The 26,910-nt window shown below is 41.4% G+C and overlaps 1 protein-coding gene across 1 annotated transcript; it reads right to left on the bottom strand.

The window, feature by feature from the left end:
- Positions 1 to 19,222: 19,222 nt before the first annotated feature.
- Positions 19,223 to 23,197, bottom strand: LOC125307039 (protein transport protein Sec16B-like). The gene is made up of 15 exons (XM_048262764.1): positions 22,888 to 23,197; positions 22,702 to 22,778; positions 22,530 to 22,605; positions 22,108 to 22,173; positions 21,925 to 21,983; positions 21,686 to 21,824; positions 21,335 to 21,448; positions 21,118 to 21,215; positions 20,935 to 21,016; positions 20,688 to 20,802; positions 20,486 to 20,594; positions 20,298 to 20,400; positions 20,028 to 20,165; positions 19,480 to 19,878; positions 19,223 to 19,356 (listed from the first exon to the last, which is right to left on the bottom strand). Exons 1-15 carry the CDS (start codon positions 23,080 to 23,082, stop codon positions 19,309 to 19,311), a joined length of 1,818 nt encoding a protein of 605 aa, XP_048118721.1. The 5' UTR covers positions 23,083 to 23,197; the 3' UTR covers positions 19,223 to 19,308.
- Between the last annotated feature and the right edge of the window lie 3,713 nt (positions 23,198 to 26,910).

Below are 26,910 nucleotides of genomic sequence, written 5' to 3'. Positions count from 1 at the left end.
GCAATATCCAGTGGGACCTTTTACTCTTAACCAAGACTAAAACTGAGACTGCCTTATCGAAATTCTCTGATCAAACAGTCCCTGAGTGTATGTTTGTCTGAAGTCATATTTACATGGATTAATACAGTGATATACAGAACCTGAGTCTCATCCTGAGAAAAGTAGCTCGCTCTCTGCCAGAGATCAACATAAATACCCAGTAACAGCTCTTGACTTGTGACTCTTACATATTATATTTACATAATCGCTTACAAATAGGCTACATAAACTTTCTTTGAAAATCCAGAGCATAGAGGGAAATGAGCAGAGACTGATGTTATAATAGAAAATGACTTAGCAGCAGAGCCAGGCTATTACCACTTCCAGCTTCATGGCAGACTGCTGCAGCCCCACTGCCCCTCTCCTCAGAGTACTTTAAATGTGTTTCACAAACGTTTGAATGCATCTCAGGTGAAGCCCAGTGATGCCACTGTGTGCGCCGGCTCAGCGTAGTGCACTGGAATACATTAACATGAAGGCAGTAACGGGGGCTCTTTATTCATGCTAAACTCCGTTTGACACCTGCTCACAATACCCAGTACAGGTATCTGTCTAGACAAGCTCTGAGCTGATCTTGGTGCTGTGGGACACTAGCTGCCTGGTCTTCTAATGAGGCGATCATCATTGGCTGGTGCCTGGGAATTGCTGAATAGACACTTGGAGAAGCTAAGCTTTACGAAACAACAACTTTTTTTCCCCCCTTTGTGCAGCCACATGCACAGCATGCAGTAAATCTTATTAAAATATGCAGGGCACTGCCAAGAGGGAAAAATAGTAAACCTCCTTACATTCATTTGAATGATATTTAAGAAGAGAAGCATTAGACCGTACAAGTGGGCTATTGAATTTATTTTTACCACTGATTTTTTAAACCGCTGATCTGTTATTAATCCTGCATGATTTTTAATCAAGATTTCTTATTTCCATGAAGATGACCCACTGTGCTGTCTGTCAATGCAATCATGTCTCACCAAGGTCATTCTGGAAGGAATCAGTGCTCCTTGGCATGTGTGAGACATGATAGGAGGTGTTAAAACAGTTCCGGTTAGAAAGCCGATGTCAGAAGGATTTGGGCAAACTCCACCGATACCTGCCAAGCCACGGGCGAGCCAGCAGGTGTGCAGGCAGATGGATTGCGAGGTCACTTCCTGTGTCTGCCCTGATTAACGGGAAACCATTTCTCTTAACTTCTTCTGCTGAGACTGCAGTTTGCTAAGTAGCACAGTCTGTTCCATAGACACAGAGCAACCTCACCACAGGACACATGCTTGCTCTTACAAACAAACACTTGGGCCTGCACAACCTCACTTAGACATGTAAATAATATGTGGGCCAAACTACAACTCCACACTGCACTCTGGACTTAGTAGCCTAATTATTTACAATTAGGACAAATTTTACTGAAGATCTCAAATCTCACTTGGTTAAATTGCCTATTTAAGTCATATTTCCTGATGGATCATGAAAGCAACATAGAAAAAAATGGTAATAATATTATTGTTGAATATATTGAAGATGTGTTAATAACTTGAATGTCAACTAGAAATTCCTACTCTGCAATAGTGGATACATACGTGACAATTGGTTGCGGACATTTGCACACTGCACATTTTTCTGATGTCATCCTACGGTTGCTGAGTGACATTCGAATGAGTTGACGGTCATATTATAAATTAAGAGACAACTGCAAATTTGAATATTACCTCAATTTGAATGTCACTCAGCAACCGTAGGATGACATGATATCAGAAAAATGTGCAGTGGTCTCTTAATTTCATCCAGAGCTGTATGTGTAGCATGTAAATGTATATGTGTTGAGAAGGATGTGTTTTGTCACCTGTAAACATTTGCAGCCAGTCACCATCCAGGAGAGGAGAAGCTGGAGCCACTGGCTGCACTCTCTGGCATGCCATCAGCAGAAAATCTATCACATTTTAACACAACAGTATCCATCACACTGTCACACTGCCACACCATCACTTCTGCTTTGCTCAGCGCAGCCTTGCCCGGACTTACCTACCAAATATAGGAGCGTGGCAAAAAACGCCGCAATATCACATACACATATTCACACATCCAGACACTCATTCATCCATATACATTCATACCCATATACAGTAACACACACACGCACACGCACACGCACACACGCACACGCACACACACACACACTTACTTACACACACACACAAACAGACAAACAGGTCTTAGGTCTAATGAATTTAACTGTACCACAGTTCAGCCTTATGCCACAGATATGGCTAAATAAGTCAATCCAAATATTTGAACAACATTGCTTCTCATCAGGGAATGTGAATAATAAAATGGCACAGGCATCTACCCTGCTAAGTTGAAAAACGTGTTATTGCCGTGTGTAATTACGCCACTCAAAGGGAAGCTTTGCCCTACCACCAGTCACCCCTGCCTCTGGCTCCCTGTTCCTTAATAAATACCAATGGGGGGCAATGCATGGTGATTCCCATTAAGTTAAATACACAACAAAAAATACAGCCTCGGAAATTACATGTAAGCACTTTTCCTTTTTCTATCCTACACAATTGTCTAAGCACCCATTATTCAAACATGAAACCACCACAAACCGTACCGTAGTAGTCACTGGAATAAAAGAAAAAGTAATAGAGCATTTATCCGTGATAGATGTTTTATATCTATTTTCAGATAAACCACTTGCTGAGTTGAGATTAATTCTGGCGATTTGTCACACACTGTAGATCTCTGTTTCTCGAAGTCACCTAGGGCTGTCGGTACGACAGTGCAGTTACAGTGATAGATAGATAGATAGATAGATAGATAGATAGATAGATACTTTATTGATCCCCAGGGGAAATCCAAGAAATTCAGTGCCACACTCTGGGGGCACGTTCATGAGCTTTCATGTTCAGGCCCCTAGAGTGTAGCACAGTAGCTGTTGGCTGCAGCAACTCAAGTTAGGTAGAACCGATTGTTTTCACGTTTTTGTTTTTGTACCGACAGTACTATGTGACCTTGAGAAACAGAGATCTTGGCTATGTGAAAAATCACTGCAATTCTCCTTTAAGTATTTTTAAATCAAGTGAAACATGACATGGCATGACATGACATTTGCAGTTATACTACATAGTGTTCTACAACAGTGTTGGATCTAGTTGTCTGAATATTTTCTGATATGTCAACATTTCCGGGACATTCTCTTTGCCTAAACATTACTTGTCAGAAAACTTTGCCTGAATATTTTCTGATATGTCACCATTTCAATGAGCTTATGCCCTTATCTTCTCATTCCCCCAGTCACACTAGTGTGCTTAAGCCAGGAATGATGATCCTGTGTACGCTTAGAAATAGATATGAAACTGAGATGTTTGCTCATTTTCTACCAGGCAATCTAAAACAAAACCGCACAAAACAAAAAGAAGTATATCAATTCCACTGTTACTTGTCTCTGTGTGACAGGGGGAATCTAATGAAAAAGTAAGAGGATTATGACATACTGTATCAGAAATTATTCAATGTTTGGAATATTTTTTGTTCTTTTCAAGAATATTGTAAACCTCAAACACTTTTAATTTGCGTCATAGACCAGCATGATTCTCTTTCTACTCTCCAGCAACAGGAAAAATGTAGGAAATATTTTCTCTCAATTGGGCCTAGAAATCTATCATCCATGCTTGCATGATACATCTCCATTGTAGCTGGCCTTTCCTTACAGTGCAGTGTAAAGGCACCAGCCCTGTGCCAACAAAGTGTTTTACAGTTATGTGAATAAACTGCACTCCAAAGTAAAATATGGATTTTGAGAGCTTGTCGTCTGTCTCATTGCCAGGGACAAGAAACATTTCATCAAAGACTATTTGGGGGGAAATGCAGGAGAAAGAGAATTCCTCAGGGTAAGGGAAATGGAATATAGATTGACACAACTGCATTTGTTGGCTCATTTCTATTTCCTTACAAATATACTCTGCAAAATGGTATCGCTGAAATACTATCTACAGAGTCCAGGTTTAGTTTTGGTTTAGCATATTTTATTGAGTAGAATGTCAAAAAGAGGGGGAAAGCAGAGAGAAATGCGATTTTGGTAGATCTCTTGATGTGGAACAAATCAACCTAATATCCATTCCAATTATCTCAGGGGTGAACCTTCAAGATGTGTCTATTTTTGCCATCTCCTGTTACAGTGAAGTGTGGAAAGGGGGTAACTGGATATTACTTCTCTTTCTCCTTCACCTAGTCAAATATGATAACAGTCCACCCATGCCATCCCACAATATTCATCTGATGGGAATAGGTGACAAGAGGGAAACAATATGCCTGCTAGTCATTATTAATGCACATCAGCCTGGGCGAGCATGGCAGGTGTTTGGACTGTGGTAGTGACTGGAGCTCATCGAGGCTGTCATACAGGCAGCCAGGCAGACGTCAGGCTCCAATGCTAATTGAAATGTGTGTGTCTCCTGCTTCAGTCCCCCGTAGCTGACATCAAAATAGCAAACCCACTCCCTCACATCAATCAGCGGCGTGGCTGGGGAGACCTTAACCATCCCTTCCTCCTCCTCTTGGTATCTTCCAGCAGCTCCTTCCCAGCCTCCAGCCACATCTCTCCTTCTCCTCTCATTTCGACTCCTTTCTAATTCTCGCCTTTCATTTCATATCCAGCTTCCCTCTTGCCCTGTCTTGTTCATGTTTACTACTTAATCTTCATCATTTCTCATATGCGCTGACACCTCTCTGTTCCTTGCTCAACACCTGGGATCATTTGAATGAAAAGGCCCCGTGGCACTGGCAAATCCCAGTAAGCGGGTGATGGCAGCACTGGGGTAATCAATCTCCCCTGCATTCTCTTTGTTCCCCCTGCCTGCTTACTGCACATCCCCATGCTTTGGGTATTGGAATATATTGGCATTATTTTATTCTATAACATTAAACTACATCCCAGCAAAATCCCCTCTGACACATATTGTTTAGTTAATACAAAGGCATTTGCCCACACTATACACCTACAGATTTTGTGGTGAAGCTAACGTAGGGAGAGTGATTGTATAATTATGGGTTCTGGGCTTAATAGCATACAAGTGTAATTATGCATAGTGGGCTTACATATTGTTCACATTTTTTGCACCATTTCCTTTCATGTGTATAGAAGCATTAAGCATAGCATTAAAGTACCCTGTAAAAAGTAAGCTTTCTGAAGAACAACGATTTGTGGGACATTGGATTGTCATCAAAAACAAACTTTTGTGTATTCAAACATCCTGGACATGCTGAAAGGATGCAGTGTCACTAAATCTATGTTTTCAGAATGAATGACTTTTGACCTGAAAACCAGATCTAGCCAGTTAGAATAAGATAGAATGTGAGCATATGATAAACAGTGTACACAAGCACATGGCTGGCATAAGGAGGGCGTGTGTGAGATAAATGTGTAACGGGGGGTAAGACTTTGAAATCTCACAAGGACATGTATATAACCACATCACCAATTTGGCGATGCCATTCCTGGTCGCAGGGCTTATCTTGCCGAAGCAGAGGAGAGCTGCGACTGCAAGCTTGGAGCCAAGGCATAAAACATGTGGAATGTCACTGCCTCTCGGGTTAGATGCTGATACACTTTGCTTGTACGTGTCAGTAATGATAATTGCTTTAACATTTTCCCGAGCATTTATCAGGCCCACCTGTGCTATACATAGACTAACTGTGGTAGGTGCCGCCATGAAAAATCCACAGGGAAATTGCTTGAGGTAACTTTTGCAGACAAAGAATGAAAAACAATTCTCAGAAGGAATTGCTCACCCTTCCAGACTAGTAGTGGAAAACTGTTGACTTGGACTCTTATTGAATCTTTCAAATATATTTATTTATTCTGCCATGTCTGAAAAACTGGCTTACTTGCATGAAGACTCTGATATCTGATCTTTTTGAAAGCAGTGCAATATGGCTTTTGAAGTGTAGATTGAAATCACTTAATATCACTCTTTGATTTTCACACCAGTCCGTGTTTCAAAATGAAAAAAACAAACAGATATGCTACAACCACATAAGGAGATACTGTCATAACTGATTCTAATTTGATTACTTGCCTGAGTAAATACTTGTCAAAGGGACTGGCCTGGGGAATAACACAAGAGGGACATCAAAAAGGAAATAAATGCCACCAACAATTGAGAGACCTTTCTCTATCATTGTCTGATGGAGGTTCAAGATAATACTTTGTCCCTTGAGACTCTAACTTGTGCTACCTGACCAGCATGATGCATCTTGATGTGTAGTTATAGTGCCAGTTTAGATTATCCCCACCCCCTGACCTTCTGAAGATGTTCAGTCCTGACAAAGTTTAGCTGTTCTACAGTTAACCTGAACAAACAAAGCTCACCCTCCGGAGGCTTCCACGGCTAGCGTCTGTCCGCCTGCCTCTCCCCTTCCATTTGAATTCTCCTTCTGCTTTGTTTATACTCCACGGTCTCGCATGGGCATCCTCTCCTCTCACATGACTGCGATCAAGCTCGCCCACCTTCCATTCCTCACAGCTAATTGGGTTTCCCGGATGGATCAGAGAGCCGCCGACCTGACTGCGAGCATTGGACATGTCACTCTGCATTTGGCTCCTGACAGGCCGAGGGACAGGAAAAGTCAGCGCGAACGACGGCCATATGTAGAGCACAACGTCTCAGTCCTGCAGCACATCTCACCTTTGACAGCCGCTTCAGGTTTAACCTTTGGGAAGGTGAATAATGCATGGCACCGCCGCCTCATTGTGTCGTGTCGTCTACTGCCAGTCGGTGAGAACAGCAACATTAATATTACTGTGGCTGTCCATGGCGTGTGGTGGCTAAAGTGCTTGGCAGACTTGGGTCATCAGCCTACACATTAATATTTAATTGGACACTATGTGACATCCATTTGCAAAGGTTACATTTATCAAGCATCACAGGTCTTAAAGCCAAATTATTGCCCGCCCCTGCGTGCCACACCGATTATATGTGAATTTCCTTTCAGTCGGGCTGACAGAGTCTCATGAAAGAACTCTATTTCTAAGAGAACCTTTTTGGATACATTATGACTGAAGGTGCAGGTGTGCACTTCAACATGTTGAGGCGGCCTAATTTAGTTCAACTTTTGTTGAATCATTCAGCTTCGTCACTCTACTCAAGCAGCAGCGAGGGAACAGAGATGCTGTACCTGACAGCTGTACCTATTCTTCTGGATATAATAGCACACTCACTTCTAGAAGACTAGAAGTAATTCTGCCTCTCATGAAGCACACCAGACATAGGAATGGTCAAGGTTGGCTGAGTAATCATACATTAAACAGCTGTTTAGTAGTGAATGGACTGTTCAGGAATATGATTCTCTCCAGATGGGCTGCATTGTTCCTTTATGTAATTACATAATCTATCCATCATGCCACAATGATCTTCCTGTGCATATATAGTTTACTGCCTTTACCATCCCGGATTGTTCTACAGGACAGAAGGTTTTAAGTTTATTTGTTCATACATGGACCTTGTCTGAGTTGCACAGGTCATGTCATTTCATACAAGGGAAAAGGGCAAATGTGATCTGAAAAGCCACACACTGCCTCATTTCACTGATCACTGCGTCTCCAGAGGGAAACGGCTCCGGAGTGCTGACACAAGTTAAATGCGTTTGAGTGGCTTGAAAGACTTACGAAAAGGGAACAAAACAGGATGAGAACACGCCGACTTCCCACAGGAGCGGCCAGGCAGCGTGGTGGAACCCTCCGAAGGCCTCGCAAGGTCATACCCTACACACTCCACTTGAGAGGGACACAGAGGGGGAGTAAGGAGCCTCTGGGGTCCTGTTATAACAGGGCGATGAAATTTAATAGGACTTCTGTTAATATTGTGGGACGAAACCATCTCAGCGTGCATAAACAGAGATGCAGCACTTGGGTGTCTTTCTTATGTCTCCCTCAGTCTTGCAAACTTTCTCATGCTAAAGACTTTAAGTATCACATTAAAATGTGTTTTCTTATTTGAATTATGGGGTGATTTTGTGTTGTGACAATAACAGTTGTGACAATAACAGCTTGAAACAATACATTATAGGCACGGGTGAATTAAATGAATATATCTGCAGGTGGATATGAGGAAAGATACGGTATTGTTTTGCTCCAAACTCCTATTCTATTTGGTGCCAACATGAATGCTGCAAGTGTAAATAGATTGTTATGAAATCTACATAGATTTTTAATTATATGATATGGGTATTCAAGTATGGTCACTGATCACAAAAAACAATTAAACTAGATGTAATTACTGGGTAAAAAAAATGACTGAGCACAACCCAAAGCACATCCACATTCACTTTACACTTTAAGCATAGACAAAACTAAACAAAGTGCTATCACTATGTGGCACCATTATAATTCACATTGCATAAATGTTTTGCTGAGCAACACTGACTCAACCTAGCTTATCTGTCCAGAGGCAGACAAGTGTGTCAGCATGCAGCAACATCAGCAAGTCAATGAATATTTACACCTCCCATCTCCAACCATTTGGGTTAACCTTATGGCAATGCAGTGTTTACAACTAAAACAGCACCAACAGAAAATAATAAATTCATTTAAAAACCCACTTTAAGCTGGAGAATTTCAGGGAATCTCTATGTTACAAGGGAGCGAAAATAGAGTAATCTGGCATCATGGATGTATCATCTTGATTAAGGGATATTGTAATTTGAGATGCATAGCCTACCACAAGAAAAGACAAATAGTCTTTTTTTTCAGACCAGTCTGTCATATATGTTGACATGCCATGTGTGATAGGACAAAAGAACATGTACAGTAGTGTGCCACCTAAAAGTGTTCACGTGGTCATGGGGATTCTGAATCCAATCTTACATCTTTCCACCTAAATCCAATAGTACTGTATATCTTTTCAGCCCAGTTCAGCGTGGAGTAGGAAGTGGCCTTTTTGGCTGTGAGTGGGCCTGGTCACCGGGTCACATAGTTACTGTTAGTACTGCTCCTGGCTTGGCTGTGTCAAGATTTTTTTTTTTTTATCGCAAACTGACCTAAGCAGAAAGGACAATCCTCTCCTTTGGCAGTACCATTTACTTGCACTCCTGGACATTCAGGTCACACATTGTGTCTGGCCACCAAAAGAGAGGAAAAGGGAAGAGAGAGAGAGAGAGAAAAGAGAGAGAGAGAAAAAGAGAGAGAGAGCACATTCTCTGGAGCACAGTCTCTCCCCTGCTCTGATAATTAAAGACCCATGGGAGTTTCCAAGAGCACTGCATCTGTGAGGCCAGCTTTTCCCTCCACTATTGAGGGAGGGAAGGAGACAGAGGGGAAGGGGATTATAAATACAGGGACTCAGACAGGCAGACCTACTGCAGTATGAAAATCATTTTTCAAATGGTGCTCCAGTAATCTGGCATTCCCCATGGATGTTTGAGTAAGGGGAAAGAGAGAGGGGTATTGCCAACGGCCTACTCGGCATAGGTAACTTTCTCACGATGAAGAAGTGGGAATGATTATAGTGACACGACTGAGCTATCACTTTGGAAATAAAGGAACCTTTAAATAATTTTGGTCGCATAATGTGTGTGTGTGTGTGTGTGTGTGTGTGTGTGGTGGAGGATGTTATGGGGCAGGTATGTGTGTGTGTGTGTGTGTGTGTGTGTGTGTGTGTGTGTGTGTGTGAGGGCGTGGAGGGTGGAATTGAATGGGAGATGAGGGTGAGTGTGGAAGCGTGCCTGTGAGGAGAGGCCACTAGTTAAAACTCATTTCAGGGGCTGATGGGCAGTGAGAGGGAAGACAATGAGATTTGTGCTGGATTGGTCTCCACACAAGCTGGGTGCGGCCAGCCTTCATCCCTCCTGTGCTGACCGCACTCTTTTCACTCACACTCATCTCCTTTTTTCACCCACCCATTTTAGGGGCAGGAAAATGTCAATATCGGCATATCTTCGCCATTGCAGCATGTGTGTCTGGGATTCTGTGTGTGTGTGTGTGTGTGTGTGTGTGCATGAATAACAAGAAAAGAAAAAGAAGAAGAAGAAGAAGAAGAAGAAGAGAATCTACAGTAATACAGTGTAGTAGCAAAAGGTATGACAAGAAAGAAGGAGGACCATATTCAGCTAATAGCAGTCATTGGTCTGTCTGTCAGAAGATGAATGCAGACAAACAGTTATTGTTTTTCCTCACACATGACATTTTGTTGATTAATGTCTACATAGCTGAACTGAATGATGTGTGTTCCAGCTGTTTAGGGCATAAACTTTTCATCTCTACAGTTGAGTGACAGTCATTTCTCTGACATGTATTTTGCATATTTTTTATGCTGTTGGGGTTTGAGTTGAAGAAAAGTTAAATTAAACAACGACAGTTTAACAATCAAATATTTTGATGCTGTGCATCAATGTCTGTCAAATTCAACACAGGTCTGCTTTGTCAGGATGTGGTGTCAAATCCACATTAAATAATACAACATCAAAAGAAGTCCGCACACTGTGGATGTATACTGCAGATGATGGCTTTAATGCACTCCGGAGCATTAGTTAGTGAAGCAAGCTAAGCTAAGCAAAGTAAGAAAGTGAGCAGTGAGCAAAGTGAGCTTAGTAAGCTAACATCCTCTGGCTGTTGTCCAGCCTTTATACCCCTTCAAGTCATCCCAGACAAGACCCTCTATGTTTACAGACAACTGACCAAGTAATGGTACTTCACCTTTGCCCTCTCATCCTGTTATTCCTACATTCTTTAGGTTTTGATTACATTTCCTGGCGCCAAACCTTATTGATGACCCTGTCAGCCATCTGCTCTTTCCCTTAAACCAGTCTTCCTTTCCCCCACACTGAACATACTACAGAGTTCAGTTTCACAAAACAATGATATTACACAGAATAAAGATACTACATAAAAGATATATAAACTAAAGGATATATGTCAATAAAAGTCACGACAAGGACAAGCATTGTCATCACTGCATACATTGTCTGACTCTGCCTTGGTATTATTGTCTCCCACAACACACATTCAATGACAAATCCTCAAAAGAAAGATTTGCCATCCCACAGAGACTGCACCACTGTAGCATCCAATGAGTACATGAACACAATTTAGCTTGACTCATCCCTTCGGCATTGTGTGTCCATTGCATGCCCCATGTACTCTGGGCCAAAAGGCACTGACAACGTCCAAATGGAACCATTTCTACAGAAATATGCTAAAGACTTTATTGAGAAGTTTCATCATTGTCATCTTTATCTTCTTCGTCTTCATCTTCTTAATCTTCATCGTCTTCTCCATCATCACCACTGTTCTCTTGTCACTATATTGCTATCATGTTCTGCCATCCTTCATTTCTGTTACTCTGTCTTGCCTGCAAGTTGATCTGATAGACATAATCAGCCAGTTGGTCTATCTGGATAGATGTATGTATCTTGGGATTCGTATCCCTTTCTTTTCAACAGGCCACTCATCTGAGAATCCATAGTTACCATGACAATGATACTAAAAGATATATCAAACCCCCTGACACAGGCCGTATTCTTAGAGAGTCGTCCAAGGGAATGTTGATATAATAACCACAGCAGCAATAATAAGTATGGTGTGACTTACAAATTATTCTTAATAAAAAAAAAAAAAGGTTAATTTCAATCTCAAATGCTTTAATTTGTGCTTTAAAGTTTTCTACATCCTCAAACAAATGTATCCATATTATATAGAATGTCACCTAGATCAGTGTTTCTCAAACTTTTTCAGATGAATGACCACTTAACCAATAAAAAAGAAATGCACAGACCACCTAGCTAAAAAAAAAAGATTAGACCTACTTCAACAGTAGGTTATATTAGCCTACACAATAGGCCTATTCACTGAACTACCTTGCTTATTGTCTTTGCACTTTGCTTATTGTGTCAGAGGGTTCATATGATTTAAACTGGCATATCTTACATAGACAGTGTTGCAGAACTGTTTGGATTTACAGTTAAGAACAAAATTATTCATACCCCTGGCAAATATTGATGTGATGTTTTTTCTCTTGATGTTCTGACTGAAAATGAAACTGCCACATGCCAAAAGGTTGCAGACAATGTGGTAGAAACATGGAATAAAAAAAAATCTTTTCTAACATTTTTATAAAAAATGGCATGGCCAAAATTATTATTTTTTAACTTTTTAAATAATCAATGGAAACATCTTTATTTGCCATCAAAGCTCTCAAAATGGTTCTTCTAATACCTACTAAGCCTCTCCATGTCTTCACAATGATTGTAGACCGCACCTTTTTAGCAGCAATCTAGGTTTTGAGGCAGAAACAATTATTTGTCATCACTTTGGCCTTGTGCTAACATTTTTGACTGATTGAGGTCTGAACTCTGGCTGGGCCACTCTAAAATGTTGGGCATCATTGGACCATTAAATCACACAATGATCCAAAACATACAGCCAAACAAGGCAATAAATGGTTAACGGAGAACAATATCAACATTTTAGAGTGGCAGAGCCAGAGTCCAGACCTCAATCCGTCAAAAAAGTGAGCACAAGACCAGAGTGATGGCAAATAATTGTTCCTGACAGAAAACCCTGATTGCTGTTAAAAAGGTGTGGTCTAAAATCATTGTAGAGACATGGAGAGGTAGATTGGTAGATATTATAAGAACCATTTTGAGAGTAGTGAATGCAGACTTCCCCTTTTTCATAAAAATAAAAAAAAACGCTTCTTTTTTTAATACCATGTTTCTCACACATTGTCTTACAAACTTTTGGCCTGTGACAGTGTAATTTTCAGTCAGAACAAACATATTGATAAAGAGAAAATCAACATTAAATCAATATTTGCCAGGGGTATGAATAATTTTGTTCTTAACTGTACATACAAGTTGGTTCAATATTGCAAACAACTCATCTATATTATATTTTACCACGTTTGCTCGCGGACCACTTGGGATAGCTTGGACCACCAGTGGGACCACACTTTGAGAAACACTGTAGGACCTACATGCTATGCATTCCACAGGCGTATAAGGGTAAACCATTGATGCATTGTCATCAGCTGAACTGGCATTTTACTAAAGGTGTACACACACTAAAACTGTATGTTCCTTTCAGAGGGTTTTTGATATTCAAGACAAAGAGGAAATATTCTGCTCACAAGGAGGTCACAGTGATTTATCAAATGATACGCCCAAGCAGATGTCCGCTCCGCAAAGCCCCAGTCTCATCACTCGTTCCCCAGACCAGGGATTACACAAGCGTATTTGCGCAGGAGTTGCAACATTTCCACAGCGTGGATAATGAAGAAATAAATGAGCATGACATAATAATTACCTAACTGTTGGTTTCCACCGAACCAGCCCTGCGAGGGCATTATGTTTTATTTAGACAGCTGTCCAATTACTCACATCTTCTTTGTCTGATTAAACCTGACATTTTTAGCAGGCCAGGCTTGTGTAAAAAAAAGCTGTGTCATTCAATCTAATGATGCAAACATTCTATCCTAAATTGAAATCTCACCTCGTCACCCCCCAGTGCAGCTTTCCTGGAGCACAGCTTCCAGGGATATTTGTTGAACATAATGGATGCCAATTTAGCTAAATAAATGTTTTGCAGATTTGTTTTGAGCTTTTGTGTGAAGGTGTCCTTACATGCATTTGCATGATTCTAATGTCCTTGAACATCTCAAATTATATTATATCATTTCTATTGAGTGGTCCCTCTCCCATGACCCATTAAAAGGTCATAATTCAATTTAGAGTGGATGTCCACAAGGGTATGATACTCCACTTATTTAACATTGGCAGAAGGTCACCCCATAGATAACAACATGAGTGATCCATATGTGTCAAATTAAATTTCCTTTTGAAAACATTTCCTTATTTTTCTTCTGGGGGTTGGGTGGTGTTGGTTAGGAAAACAGACCAAATAGAAGAGAGCCATGCGAAAGAGAATGAGTGAATGAGTAAGCAACAGTGACATAATAGTGAAGAATCTGTCCCTGCATAACCCCTGCAGCTTGTTTATATCTCATTTTGTAACCTTCTTAGGAGGGTTTCATTTCCTGCATGGAGTCCAATTAATTGGCGAGGGCAGAAGGCCAGTGCTGAAAAAAAGTCATTTGTGGTCATTGTCCCAGTAGACTCTTAGAGCCTATATATGCTGGAGACTCTAAAGCCAGTGTTTTGTCTAGATTGCATCATGAGTCATAATACTGTGAAATCACAAGTGCCCTGAAGTTACTGAAAACTTTACAGTGAAACACATTCACAGGTTAATGTAAACATTTCTACCTAGTATTGCTGGTCTGATGTATTCAGTTTAGTGACATTTTCTTTGATGTGCTGTATGGAACTTAATATCAAAACCCCTTTCAGTCTTGTTGATGTGTCTCTCCACCTTGTTATGTTCATGGGGTCATGGGTTCAAGAGTTTTCTGATAGCAGGCCAATCAGAAACCCTTAAATATGGGACATGAGGAGACCCTCTTGAGGAGAGAGGGATTGTGTGCACTCTGATGTGAAAGAGGGACAGATGTGGTAATGCAGTGGTCAGCAGCCAGACCAATGGATACCTTGTCTTAGCTGAATTACTGAAGCTAAGCAGGTGTGGGCCTGGTTAGTACTTGGATGGGTGACCTCCTTGGAAAACTAGGTTGCTGCTGGAAGTGGTGTTGGTGGGTGGCCAGTAGGTGGCACTCTTCCCTCTGGCCAAAAAAGATCGATCCCAATGCCCCAATGCCCCAGTGCCGTGACGGGGACACTGCACTGTAGGAGATGCCGTCCTTCGGATGAGACGTTAAACCGAGGTCCTGACTCACTGTGGTCATTAAAGATCCCATGGCACTTATTGCAAAGAGTAGGGGGTTCCCCGGTGTCCTGGCTAAATTCCCAACCTGGCTCATTCAATCTGGCCCCCTAATCATCCTCCACTGTAATTGGCTCATTCACTCCTTCACTCTCCACCTCAAGCTGGTGCGTGGTGAGCGTTCTGGCGCATAATGGCTGCCGTACATCACCCAGGTAGGTGCTACACACTGGTGGTGGTTACTAGTGAGGTCCCCCCATCCATGTGATGCGCTTTGAGTATTGAGAAAAGCGCTATATAAATGTAATGTGTTGTTGTTGTTGGTCATATCTGACATCAATGTGCTATAGAATTGAAATATTCTGCCCAAACCAATGAAAAAGGATTGTGTGTAATGTAATTGTGATAGGGTGAGCTCAAAGGGCGACACAATTGGGGGTGTGGCACCAATTGATCCATCAGGTGTTCACCATTGACGAACATGCATGCCATTTATAAGCAGCGGTGTTGTGGGCTTTGAGCTAGACGGCAGCTCCGCCACTTTAATGTATTGTTTAGGGTGTCTCATTGGAGGATCGTAGTACTTCATAGTACTGTAACGTCGGTGTCTTTTGGACTGAGTGCTAGCCTCCCAGAATGCAATGTGTGTGAATGCTGGTTTGTTCAATGTCGGTTTTAGTTAGTGTAATTGCGTTTTCCGTGTCATGTATGTGTTAGCTTGTGTAGTCTTTCTTTACGTTGTACCTGTACGTGTTTTGCCCGGTGTATTGTATGTGACTACCCTGTTCGTGTATCGTGCTTGTTTTATTGACTTCCCTTGTGTTTCCTATGTAATGGTGTCTTGGTCTGTGTCCCTGCTCTCGTTCTGAGCTAATAAACCTTTTGATTGGGCAATTGTGTGTGTCGCTATCAAATCGTTACAGTACTTCCGGGTTGTGGGCTCAATGCATCGCCACAGGTTTGTTGCGGAGACAAGTTGGTAGGTAATTTTATTGCTATTTTATTATGTATTAATGTCTCTCATTAGCAGGTAGTCTGTCGGTTGCTGCTCTGCTGCTTGGCTGTCTGTCCGCCGCTCTGCTCGGTGTCGGTCGGAACTTCAGGCTGTATGGTCTTTCTTGCTGCGTGCTTGAGGGCTGGGATATTGGTCTCGGCCACGCATCTCCACCGTGCCTGCTGCTATCTCTCGCTGCTCATACTACTGCTACTGCTTTCCTACTGCTGGGCGATTGGTGTGCTTGCTGTTTGCAGTGTGTCTGTTGACTGGGTGAGTTTGCATGTGTGCCTGGTTGGTTAATTGAAGATAGAGTGCGTGGGTTTGTGTTTGACTTTGTAGTGTGTGTGTGCGTGAGCGTGTGTGTGTCTAGCATACTCCACGTGTCCGCCTGTTTGTCTGTGTCTGTTGGTTTGTCTTGTATTGTCATTTATCGTTTCTGTAAGTTGGGGTTATTGTGGGTTTTGTTTCCCTGTTTCTTTCTTTTTATTAATTTGGGGAATATGTAATCAGTATTGGCTTGGGCAAATTCCATCTGGGGCAGTAGTACAGGATTACATGTGGGCCTTTTGTTTTCTGTTGAAGTTGTTTCCTTTTGCTGTGCCCCTTATTTGGTGAATTGGTTTTGTATTTAATTTCTGGTGTGTATGCCGGGTCATGGCCCTTGTATGGTTTGCCGTGCTGTGAAGAACCAACTTTTGAGTGTCCATATTGCACTGCTGCACTTTCGCCTCCGGGCCCATTCGCTGTTGTACTGATTACGTGAGTGTTTCTTTTAACTAAATGTTTGTTTTACCTGGTCATGAACGTATTTTGAGGAATCCTGCATCTCTTGCCCTCATTCATTCATTTGAGTGCCCTGTGGTGGGAGACTAGGTAGAGTGCTTAGGGGAGCTAAGTAGGATCCAGACTCTGGTATTAAGGACTTGGTCCTGCCACATAATGTTGGAGAACTTAAACTGAATGTTCTGAATATTTTGAGTTCTGAATGTGAAGTCAGTCTGGTCATCCATGAAACAATCATCGGTAATTACGTAAGTCTCTCTCTCTCTCTCTCTCTCTCTCTCTCTCTCTCTCTCTCTCTCTCTCTCTCTCTCTCTCTCTCTCTCTCACCCGATATCACTTTATGTTTCTGTCTATCTGTCAAAAATGGATTATTAACTTAATAAACTTGAAGAACTTGTGCTTTTCTGTTCTGATTTTAATGTGGAGCACGTTCTTCCCTTGCGTAAAGGTGCTGGCTTTAAAATGTATTTTGATTTCACAAATGGCATTTCAGTTTGTAGTGAGCAATGCACTTTCAAAAGGGGTCTGAACAGGCTTTTCAATGATTGCCAATTGTTAAGTGGTGTCTCTTGACATTTGAAGAAAATGTCTTCAGAACTATTGAACAGTGGAGTTTGTCAAATGTGTCTTGTTCAACCTTTTTCACACTATATGCTATTTGTATTTCTGCTAAGTTCACATTTTATTTCATTTAGGTTTATGTAAAAATCTGATCAGTATAACTCTACAAATGTACTTCTAGCAGGGCCTTATACTTTGTAAAAGCAAACAAATAAAGAAATACTGCCCCCACAAAGACACACACACACACACACACCAAACTCTGGTGTATATGTTTGTTTCTGAGGTTCAGTGGTGCTAGTTTCTGTCTCTGTTGCTGTGCTTAGACCCAGACCCATATATCAGACAAAATGCTTCTCACCCTACAAGTCCCCCCCATTTAATAAGCAATGTGTTGGAGATAAAGATGATTCATTCCAAACAAATGCATTGATACGCCAATGGTGGTGGGCATACGCCAGGTAGCTTGTGTGGCTGCAGCAGCGGGAGCCTGGCATGTGTGACAGATAACAGTGAGAGTAATTCACACTAATGCCGCCCGTATATCAGAGTGCAGGCAGGCCCCTGGGCGAGTGTGGAGAGCCTCAGTGTCTGAATCATCAGGAGAGGACACGAGCAGGAAACAAGTCAAATTGATGGACTTCAGCTCAGTGCCATGCTTTTTAGAGGAGGAGAAAGTAGGGTGCACACACCACCACATCTGAATTTGTACCAGACGTTCAAATGCTCATTTAACAGACCTTATGCACCATATTGGCGCCAGGGCTTAATCTACAGTTAAAATGAGAATCCTGTTGACTGTCAACTGAGAGATGAACGTATAATTTTTTTTTTTAAATGGGGAATTAGTTCTGTCAGCGGGGCGTCTGGCTGTCATGGTTGTGGTATGTCCATCATTTCTCTGGGAAGTTAATTCAGTCTAATGGGAGATGGTAATAGAATCGTGGCCCTTTTGAATTGCCATTCATTATGTAAAGCAACATCAGCAGGGGAAGCAAAATGGCAATGATGATTAATACCATCTTTCCCTCAATGATCAATTATTGAAAAGATCATTGAATCCTCCCTTTTCCAGTAATCTATCTTTGGGACACTACTACATTTGAGGGGTTTGTTGCGGTAAAAGGAAAATTAACCCTAATTAATCTTTTGAGGATGGCGGGTCACTGGGAGTTTAAATGGCTACAGCTTTTCAGATGGTAGAGCAAGACTGAAATAGCTTCTTGGGGCAAAGAGTTGGACTAAAATCGTCAGATAATGAGCTTTGTTCCACTCAACATGGAGGATATGGAGTCAATACAGAGGATTACTTTTCAATGTCCTGGTTCCACAGATTTATCGGGACTCAGTCTCAAAACACTCAAACAATTCTACAATCAATTAATTGACAGGATTTTATGTGTTTGCTGTACAAACAAGCTGTAGCAAAAGTTAGATTAACCTGGTAGATATTATTACATAAACCTTTCATCATTTTTTGTAAAAAAGGGGAGTTTTCTTTGGCTATTGCATAGTTCTGATATCTTAATCCCGCCCACAAAGTCCTGATAAAAAAAGTAGCAGACCAAGCCTTAATCAATTAAAACAAAAAAGACAAAAAGTGAAATAGTTCACCTCTCAACATTGCCATTAAGACACAGTCTTGATGAATCTTTCAACCTGCTTGGGAAATGTGCAAAAACACAGTATCATAAGCTCTCTTTAACATTACCTTCATCATCTAAAGGATTCTGATAGAAAATAGCTATATACATACCTAAAAACACAGCTAAAACCTGTGAATATCACTCACATAAAAATGTGTGCTTATAACTAAAATGTAGATGGATAAATTGACCCCTTTTCTCATTAGGCTGAATAAAGGCTAAGCTGTACTGTAAGCTGGAAGGGCATAAATGGGACCTGTATGCACTAGAGTCATACTGTGAATTACACTAAAAATCATGTTTTTAGTGTAATAGTTACATAAGTTTACTGACAGGGTCACATAGAAATGTAGAGTTGGAAAATGAAAACGATAAGGAAAATTCCAAGAGGCCAAAGTTTGTCTCCGAAGAAACTCCGAGATTTTATGGGATGTAAAGTTGTTATTTATTCAAAATATTGCAAAAAATTTAAAAGAATTGCGTAAGAATTGCTCATTAATTGATGGAGAGCTGCAGCATTAGTCCTGTGCTTTGCCACACCATCCAAAACAGCGGATCCAAAACCGCTGAAACCAAGCAAACATTCCATCATGAGGTCACATCATGACATGACACACAGAGACAAAAGAAGACAAAAAGACAAATAGCAGGCAACAGCACATTTCAATGCGATGGAGATGTATACAAACCTTCATGCGAGACCTGGATGCCGGGCCAGAGTCCTCTGAGAGGCAGTGCTCATCACCCTCCCCCATGTCCACAGGGGAGTGGCGACCACTCTCCTCATTCTCCACATGCAAAGGCATGGCCTCCTGCGCAGAAGTTAATGCTACACACTGGGCCTCAGAGACGTCCTGGAGATGAGCGGAGGATTCTGGTCTGGACATTTCCATCTCGCCGTCCTGTGCGGAGACTTGAGTCTCATTGTCCAGTGGCACAACTTGATGGGGCTGTTCTGAACCATGGTCAGGCTCAGTGAGGTCCTCATGGGTTGAGTCATTACCCTGCCTCCTCAGTGTGGCCATCCAGGGAGGCTCTATCCAGCATGGGAACTGGATAGGCAGTGCCACACATAGTGCGTCACATAGCTGCCAAACGTCATAAAGGAACCAATATGAGCACCAGAGAAAACCCAAACGTTTGGCTCTACTGAAGCACACCTACCATTAGAGCTTCTTAGCTTGACTCAGTCAGCGTGTAACACCTTAGTTTTCACCGAAAAGACTGAAATACTCACCTTCAGAAGTCTGGTCATAGCTGGGCATGGTCTAACTGAATGAGCTAAAAAGACCGTTGCGACAGCCTCCGCATATTTAAGGGCCTCAGCGAAGTGTCCTGCCCCGAGCAGTCTACAGCTGTAGAGGATCTTCATAGTCTATAGCACAAGATCCAGACAGTAAGCTCATCTAGCGTTAAAATAGCAAAATTACTGATGCCCATATAGTAAAACATTGATTAAATTTATATTTTTGCATTAACTTTGACTGAAAAAAGGCTACAAGTATACCTGGAAACGTAAACATTGATTCCCTGTGTTGAAAGACAAAAGGTACTCATATGCCTCAGTCCGTTGTATTGCAGCATCACATACAGACTCCTTCAATGGCATGCTACAGAAAGACAAGGGGCAGATCTTGTGTTACTTAAATGAATGTTTCTTAGTTTGGACGGACTTATGTCGGTTCCATGACTAACCTGAAATCCTGTCCAATCAGTGTCAGCTTAGAGTCCCGATGATAGTAACTAGGCTCTATGCGCATGGCCATATAACAGAAATGAGCAGACCACGTGTGCCCATTCCTTGCTGGAAGACATTATGGTTTGATTCAATGATTATTGACCTCTGTGTCGTGTACCAGATGTATGGTCATCTGAGAAATAGTTATTCATTTCTTACCAAGAGTATCAGCCAGCATGTTGACCATCACGTTCTGGAGTTGAGGGCAGATGGAATTGGCCAAGATGATGGCCAGATGGGGGCACCACTCTCTCCAGCTCATGTCCCCACATTTCTGGAAGGGAGTTGCCATGATGGAGACAATGACATAACATTCATATTAATCATGCTGCAAAGACACAGTGAACAAATCATCACACACTCATTTGCGTGCATGTACACACTCAAAGAGCTCAAATATACTCACAGAAGCAATTCCTGGAATTTGTCCTAGAAAGACATGGTAGTATGTCTTCATTGGGTCAGAATCATCCAGACTGCTGATGAACCTAAAAAACAATAGCACTGATCACTGTTTCAAGCCTTACAGAGTCAAATGAGAATAGTTGTCACTGTCTTGACTGTCTATAATTCATGAAACCATCCTTACCTAGTTATGGATGGGACACATGAGGCTTTCCTAAAAAAGCTGTCCAGTATCAATGCATGTTCCCAGTATTCATTTTTAATGGCAAGGTTTAGAGCTTCCTACAACACAATATCATCAAGTTTAATATTAGCCATACGTATTAGATGTTCAGTCAGACTCCATATCTCTGCATTTCATATCTGACGTGTGTTTGTATCATCTAGAATCTAGATCTTGCCTCTTTCCTGTTCAGAATGAGCAATTCCACAAGGTCTTGACCACGGCTATCTGGAGCTCTAGTTCCATGCAGTTGCTGCAGCAGTTGGATGGCCAGGTCCTTGCCAGACACCATCTGGAAAAAAGAACAGTCTGTCATCATCAAATAAATATGTGAAGCTCCTGAGATCATACACAAACTGCAGGGTTTTTTTTTTTTTTACATTTTCCATAATGATATACATGTAGCCTATGGAAGTATAAAGGGCAGGACATGATTCTATCTCTGTTGTATCAATATCTGCCTGACGCTTGACGCTACATAAAAGCATCCCAGCTCAAGCAACCAATGCTTTACTTCAGTCACACTTACGCCATTCTTTCTCCACATCATAGCCAGCATACGCCAGACCATGTCAACTCCTGCTTTGTCTTCAATGGATTCATCATTGATACACCGCTGCCACTCAGTCAGAATGTAGTGGTATACTGCTCTATGATCCGTCACACCTCTGCAATCATTAGACCATATGTTAAAGTAGTTTCCAAACATTACAATGAGGCTTCAGTAAAAATGTACACCTTGGCTATTCTTTACTCTCCAGAACTCACCTCACAAGTGGCCCAGGAAATATTACTTTTCCATTAAGAGCATCCATCTTCAAAGCCAGCTGAAATGTTAGAGAATATAATGATTGCTGAATGTGAATATTGTTAGGTACCATAAGTACATGTTTTTCTGAATACTGAATTCTGAAGAATGTGATCCCTTCTGTACCCAGCACTGACACTTACCAGGTCTCTCTGTATCACATCTTCTTCATCAGACTGACTGTCTGAGTTGCAATCCAGATAATCAAGCTAAAGGATCACAAACCACAGTTAAAATCACTTATCATATCTATAATAGTAAATACAGCCAAATGACAGTTAAAATCACTTATCATATCTATAATAGTAAATACAGCCATATGGAATATACACTACAGGATACAACTGTCCAAAGGGAATATCCATAGTAAGTGTTTTTTGACCAAATTGTTGGAAAATACATGTGGTCATATGCTAGCAACAGAAGGGTGTTTTAGTTAAGGAAAAGTTCAAAGTTTATGTTTCCTACCATCAAAGCACGTGCCCAGATAACTTTATATGTAGAGGTAGATTTCATTGTGGCCAGTATTTGGTGCAATAGTCAAAACCTACAAATGTTCTGTTACCTTGGGGCTTACAGCGGCAACCTGCGCAAAGAAAGCTTCGTATCTCCCAAAGTAGAAATCCCACCAGGCATGGGATCTGCCAGTCATAAAAGTGCAGCTTTCAATGTCTTGTACCGAACAGATATTTTTTTGTAATAGTGTATATTTCTGAATAGTCTGTAAATCTGCATACCTTGCGTTGGCTCTCTCAAGCCTTGCTTGACAGATTGGCTTTTTTGCCTCAGTCTCACCCAGGGCTTCCACTTGATGCTGTTAAGGGAAAATAGCTCAGTACTTGAAAATGGCCCTGTTTCTCCTAACTGAAATACTGAATGAAATTCACATTCATATGCACAGTTGATACACAAAAGTTTTTTACCAAATCACACATTGATGATAGTGATACCCGGTCATGAATCCGGGCCTCACTGGGAATATCTCCCAGTTCTTTGACATGCAGGGGAAGTTCAGGTGAGAGGAGGGCTCCACAAACAGCCTTCGGTTCACGGATAGTTCCCTCATCCGACATTTTCACGGACATCTCTAAGGCTAAGCTCTCAGTCTCGGAGGTCATGGCGAGGACAGCCAGCAGACTGTAACTTTCCGTTACTCGGGTAGGCTATGCGCTTACTGTCCAAGTTGCGATTATTCTGAATGCAGACCGTCGAAAAACGTGCCTCTCTGTCTAAACTCAGGATCGATTTTGAGCACGTTCATGTGCACACACACACAGCTATAGTGAAATGTTAACGTCATAATGGAAAAATGTCAAGTAAGAACTGCGTCACAATGTACTGGGTAGAACTTGATGGGTAGAAAATTATTGTCTTTTTTATAGTGATTGTTGGCACCGAGGAAGCTCTGATGCAAAGCACTCTGGAAACAGGGCCGAGGCTAACTTAAAACAAAGACGTTTGAAGCAAGACGATTCATAACAGCACATATTTATAGAGAATGTATTGTCTATTAACACTGAGGGATAGATCACAGTAAATTAAGAGAAGTTGCTCATTTTCAGCACCTTGGACAGTGACGATGTCCAGCAACAAGCTTAGGCCAGTTGATCTATGGGCCATTGATGAAAATAAACAATTTCTTTGTCAGCAAGACAGACGTACGCATCACAATTAACAGGGAGCTGGTTAGCCTATGTGTCATGATAGGATAGGTCATTTGAACTGGCTAAATACGCCTAATTTTGTTTTAAAAAAAATTCTGGATTAGCTTGCCATTGCACAAACGTTTTGGGAAGCTATCGCTACATTTCTCAGAAGTGCTCCAATGTTATCGGCTTTGGTCGACGCACAAACTGTTCATTTGTGAAATTGATTAACTATATTTTTAATGAAATGATGATGTACTGACTAATATCGTTAGTAGCCTACATTTTGAGAATGAAGCAGGAGGGAGCAGGAGCGGGCAGATATTAATGTTGTATTAAGCTACGAAAAAGGGGCAAGTAGGCCTAGGCCATGCCAACATGTATTATTTATCTACCAGCTACTTGTTCTCACACAAACCTGTGGCATGGACATATGTTCTCTTCATCTAAAGTGATTTGAATTATGTGAAAGGTAGGCTATACCATTTTGACCATCTAGACCATCATTTTGACCTTGCGAAGATCAATCGCTATGCAAAGCCATGCTCTGTCTCCAGGTGTTTAAGAGGTCCCAGAGTCACACAGCAATAAGGCATGGTATTTTTCCATATTATTTTTAACCAAATATTCAGGCCGAGACAGCCCTCTGGCCTGTCAATAAATCTCTGCATCTCCAAGGAGAAGAGATCGGGTTAAGCAAAGCAAATGAAAGGCATTAGCAATCGGAGATGTAGGTTTTGATAAATAATTAAATTCTTGACCCACAGAATTGCTAATACTCAAGATATGATGAAAAAACACGATGATGACGCAGTTGTAGTTGTAGGGAGACACAAAATACATTATTTTTTAGAGAAAATGTGGATTCATTCTGAAACCTGCAGGCCTGCATGAGGATTCAATGAAGAAAATGTTAATTACTAAACTAACTAAAACCTCACATTTCAAAGTTTACAGAGTACACAACATTGACAGAGGTTCATTTTACCCCAGTCTTTTAAATCTATCCACTTTAATCATATTTAATGTATGGACTGTTACATAAAGCTGACTACATTGTATAGCATGGCGTTTATCTAATACCACAGATACGGGAAGATTATCATGCAACAGCAAATATACCCTTTGGATATGGCAGAGTAGCAAACCAAGCCACTGCTCATAATCCATATTTCACAGCTGGAAATACCCCATTCCCCTGTGCCGATAACCTGATCACTGTATTTTTCCTGCAGCCAAAAACCCTCTCCTCTCCCCCAGAATGCCTCTTGTGTGGTTGGATTCTCCCACCTTCATTTTCTAACCATTTTTCTATGCCCAAGCTCTTCACTGACTCTAGGGACTGTGGATGTGGGCCTTTGGATAACTCATAAGCCAGTGGGAGACAGACTTGCAATAAATGTTACCAGGAGAACCATTGAGGGACAAAGGGCTATATTAAGTATGCTGCATGCAAACCCACTGACTGCTGTTCCTGTGCACCGCCTCTGCATTCTCCTTTTGCTTTGGGTCATCTCTCTGTCAGGATAATGTCTTCTTTTCATAAAGACAGCTCTTGAGTGTAAAGTGTTCTTACAGAGGGAGTTTCTACCCTGTGTACAGGTGCCTTGGATGCATGTTGAATGCTTTTTTCTCTTATCAATACCGTGCTCAGACTCTGTCTGGGACTTGGGGTTGCTTCATATCGATGTGTTGTGGAGTTGCTGTGAAGATCTGAGTCTGAGATCTGAAAGTTTGTAAAGGCACAAACAATATTTATAGTGCAATCTTAACACAGTCAATATTGTCAACAAACATTTTCAAAAGCATGTTTCATAGTTCCAATTTGGTACATTTATGTATGCTTCTGCAGGCTTGTCAATTAGCCTCTGTTATGCCTGTTGTGATTAGAGTCAACAGGTAATCCATTGCGGTTGTACATACAGTAGAGGTGTATGAAAAACACTGTTTTGTAAGACAGAGCTATGACACAACATGAAAAACCATAATAACAAACAGCATATCAATGAGAACCTCTTTTACTGTACTTTATGCCATTGCCAGAATTAGAGTTTAGCATTAAAATGTTTCATTGACTCCTACATTGAAACACAAGCCCTTGACAAGGAAAATATAGCTGTGAGAAAAGTATATCACATGGAAGGCTTAGAAAGGGGCATCTGCTTTGTGGTAACGCATGAGTAAGAAGACAGGATTTTGCTCTTTGCTCTGCTTTTCCACATTGATTGCATTGGAGGTCGAATCAGTTTGACATTTTCCTGCCTCCAGCATAGATATCATTACATCAACACTTCATCAAGAGATGTTTTGCCTTAGCATCAGATGTGATGCTCTGTAAAGAGAGAGGACCTTCAAGGAAATCTTACTGTCGATTAAGCAGTAGCTTGATGGCTAACAGTTTGACTGTTATAGAGTGATATCTTTTTTTAGACATGGCCAAGGGGTGGGCCTTGCTTCTAAATTGATACCTACAGCACATTCCTACAGACTATGCACAGTTTTGCTGGGAAGGACCTCTAGAAGGACCTGAGATGGCTGATATGTGTAAGGTTATCTGGGGAATGGGAGGAGGACAGTGTGGAAGGACAGGCCTGCTGTTGTGGCATTAAGTGTCAAAACTGGTAAGAGCTTTTAAGAGTCCTCAAGCTCTTGAGACATTACATTTTGTACTTTCCCTGTTGTGTGTTCCATGAGAAATTTGAACCATCCACTAAAGTGCTGTTTGACATTTATATTGATATGTAAGCTCTATCAAGGGCGGATGTCACCCGTTAAAACTTTCTGAAGCTGGAAGCTGTCGAACTTGGCTAGAGGGCAAAGTGTGCTTGTTGCTTTGGGCAAGATTGGCTCCGTGTGTGTTTACATAAGTGGCGTCTTCTGTTCTTCACCAACAATGTCTGAATGGATTTTCCCAGCTGACTGATCTAACAAGGCTCAACCATGGCTCTTAGTGCTGAAATATCTTCAACAAACATTGTGTTGTAGTGTCACATTTGCCTTTAGATTGAACATGGCTAAAGTTGAATATTGTACTAGACTTCCCATATAAATGTTTGAAGCTATTTGTGTGCTCTAAGAATCCATCCGCACATCTTGCTTGATCAGTGTATGAGAGAGATCAGCCTTTTTGTGCTCTATATGAGGAGATCAATAGAACTAAATGGGGAAAGTACTATGGATAATGGAGACTCCCAGTGAGACTCAGATTATGTCAGTAATTGCTACCCCAGACTGTCTGTGAGTGATTATACTGAAACCACCATTCTCCATAATCTGTGCAGACCACTTCTATCTCAGTGG

This window comes from Alosa alosa, chromosome 14 (genome assembly GCF_017589495.1).
Source record: "Alosa alosa isolate M-15738 ecotype Scorff River chromosome 14, AALO_Geno_1.1, whole genome shotgun sequence".
Taxonomy (NCBI): domain Eukaryota; kingdom Metazoa; phylum Chordata; class Actinopteri; order Clupeiformes; family Clupeidae; genus Alosa; species Alosa alosa.
This window is presented reverse-complemented; position numbering and strand designations above follow the sequence as displayed.

Excerpts from the sequence above, each read along its gene's own strand:
- LOC125307039 (XM_048262764.1), bottom strand. The coding sequence starts at position 23,082 with ATGACCTCCGAGACTGAGAGCTTAGCCTTAGAGATGTCCGTGAAAATG. Across the intron at positions 22,779-22,887 it reads TATCATCAATGTGTGATTTG|CATCAAGTGGAAGCCCTGGG; the intron begins GTAAAAAACTTT and ends TTCCCTTAACAG. Across the intron at positions 20,401-20,485 it reads CTGATTGGACAGGATTTCAG|CATGCCATTGAAGGAGTCTG; the intron begins GTTAGTCATGGA and ends GTCTTTCTGTAG.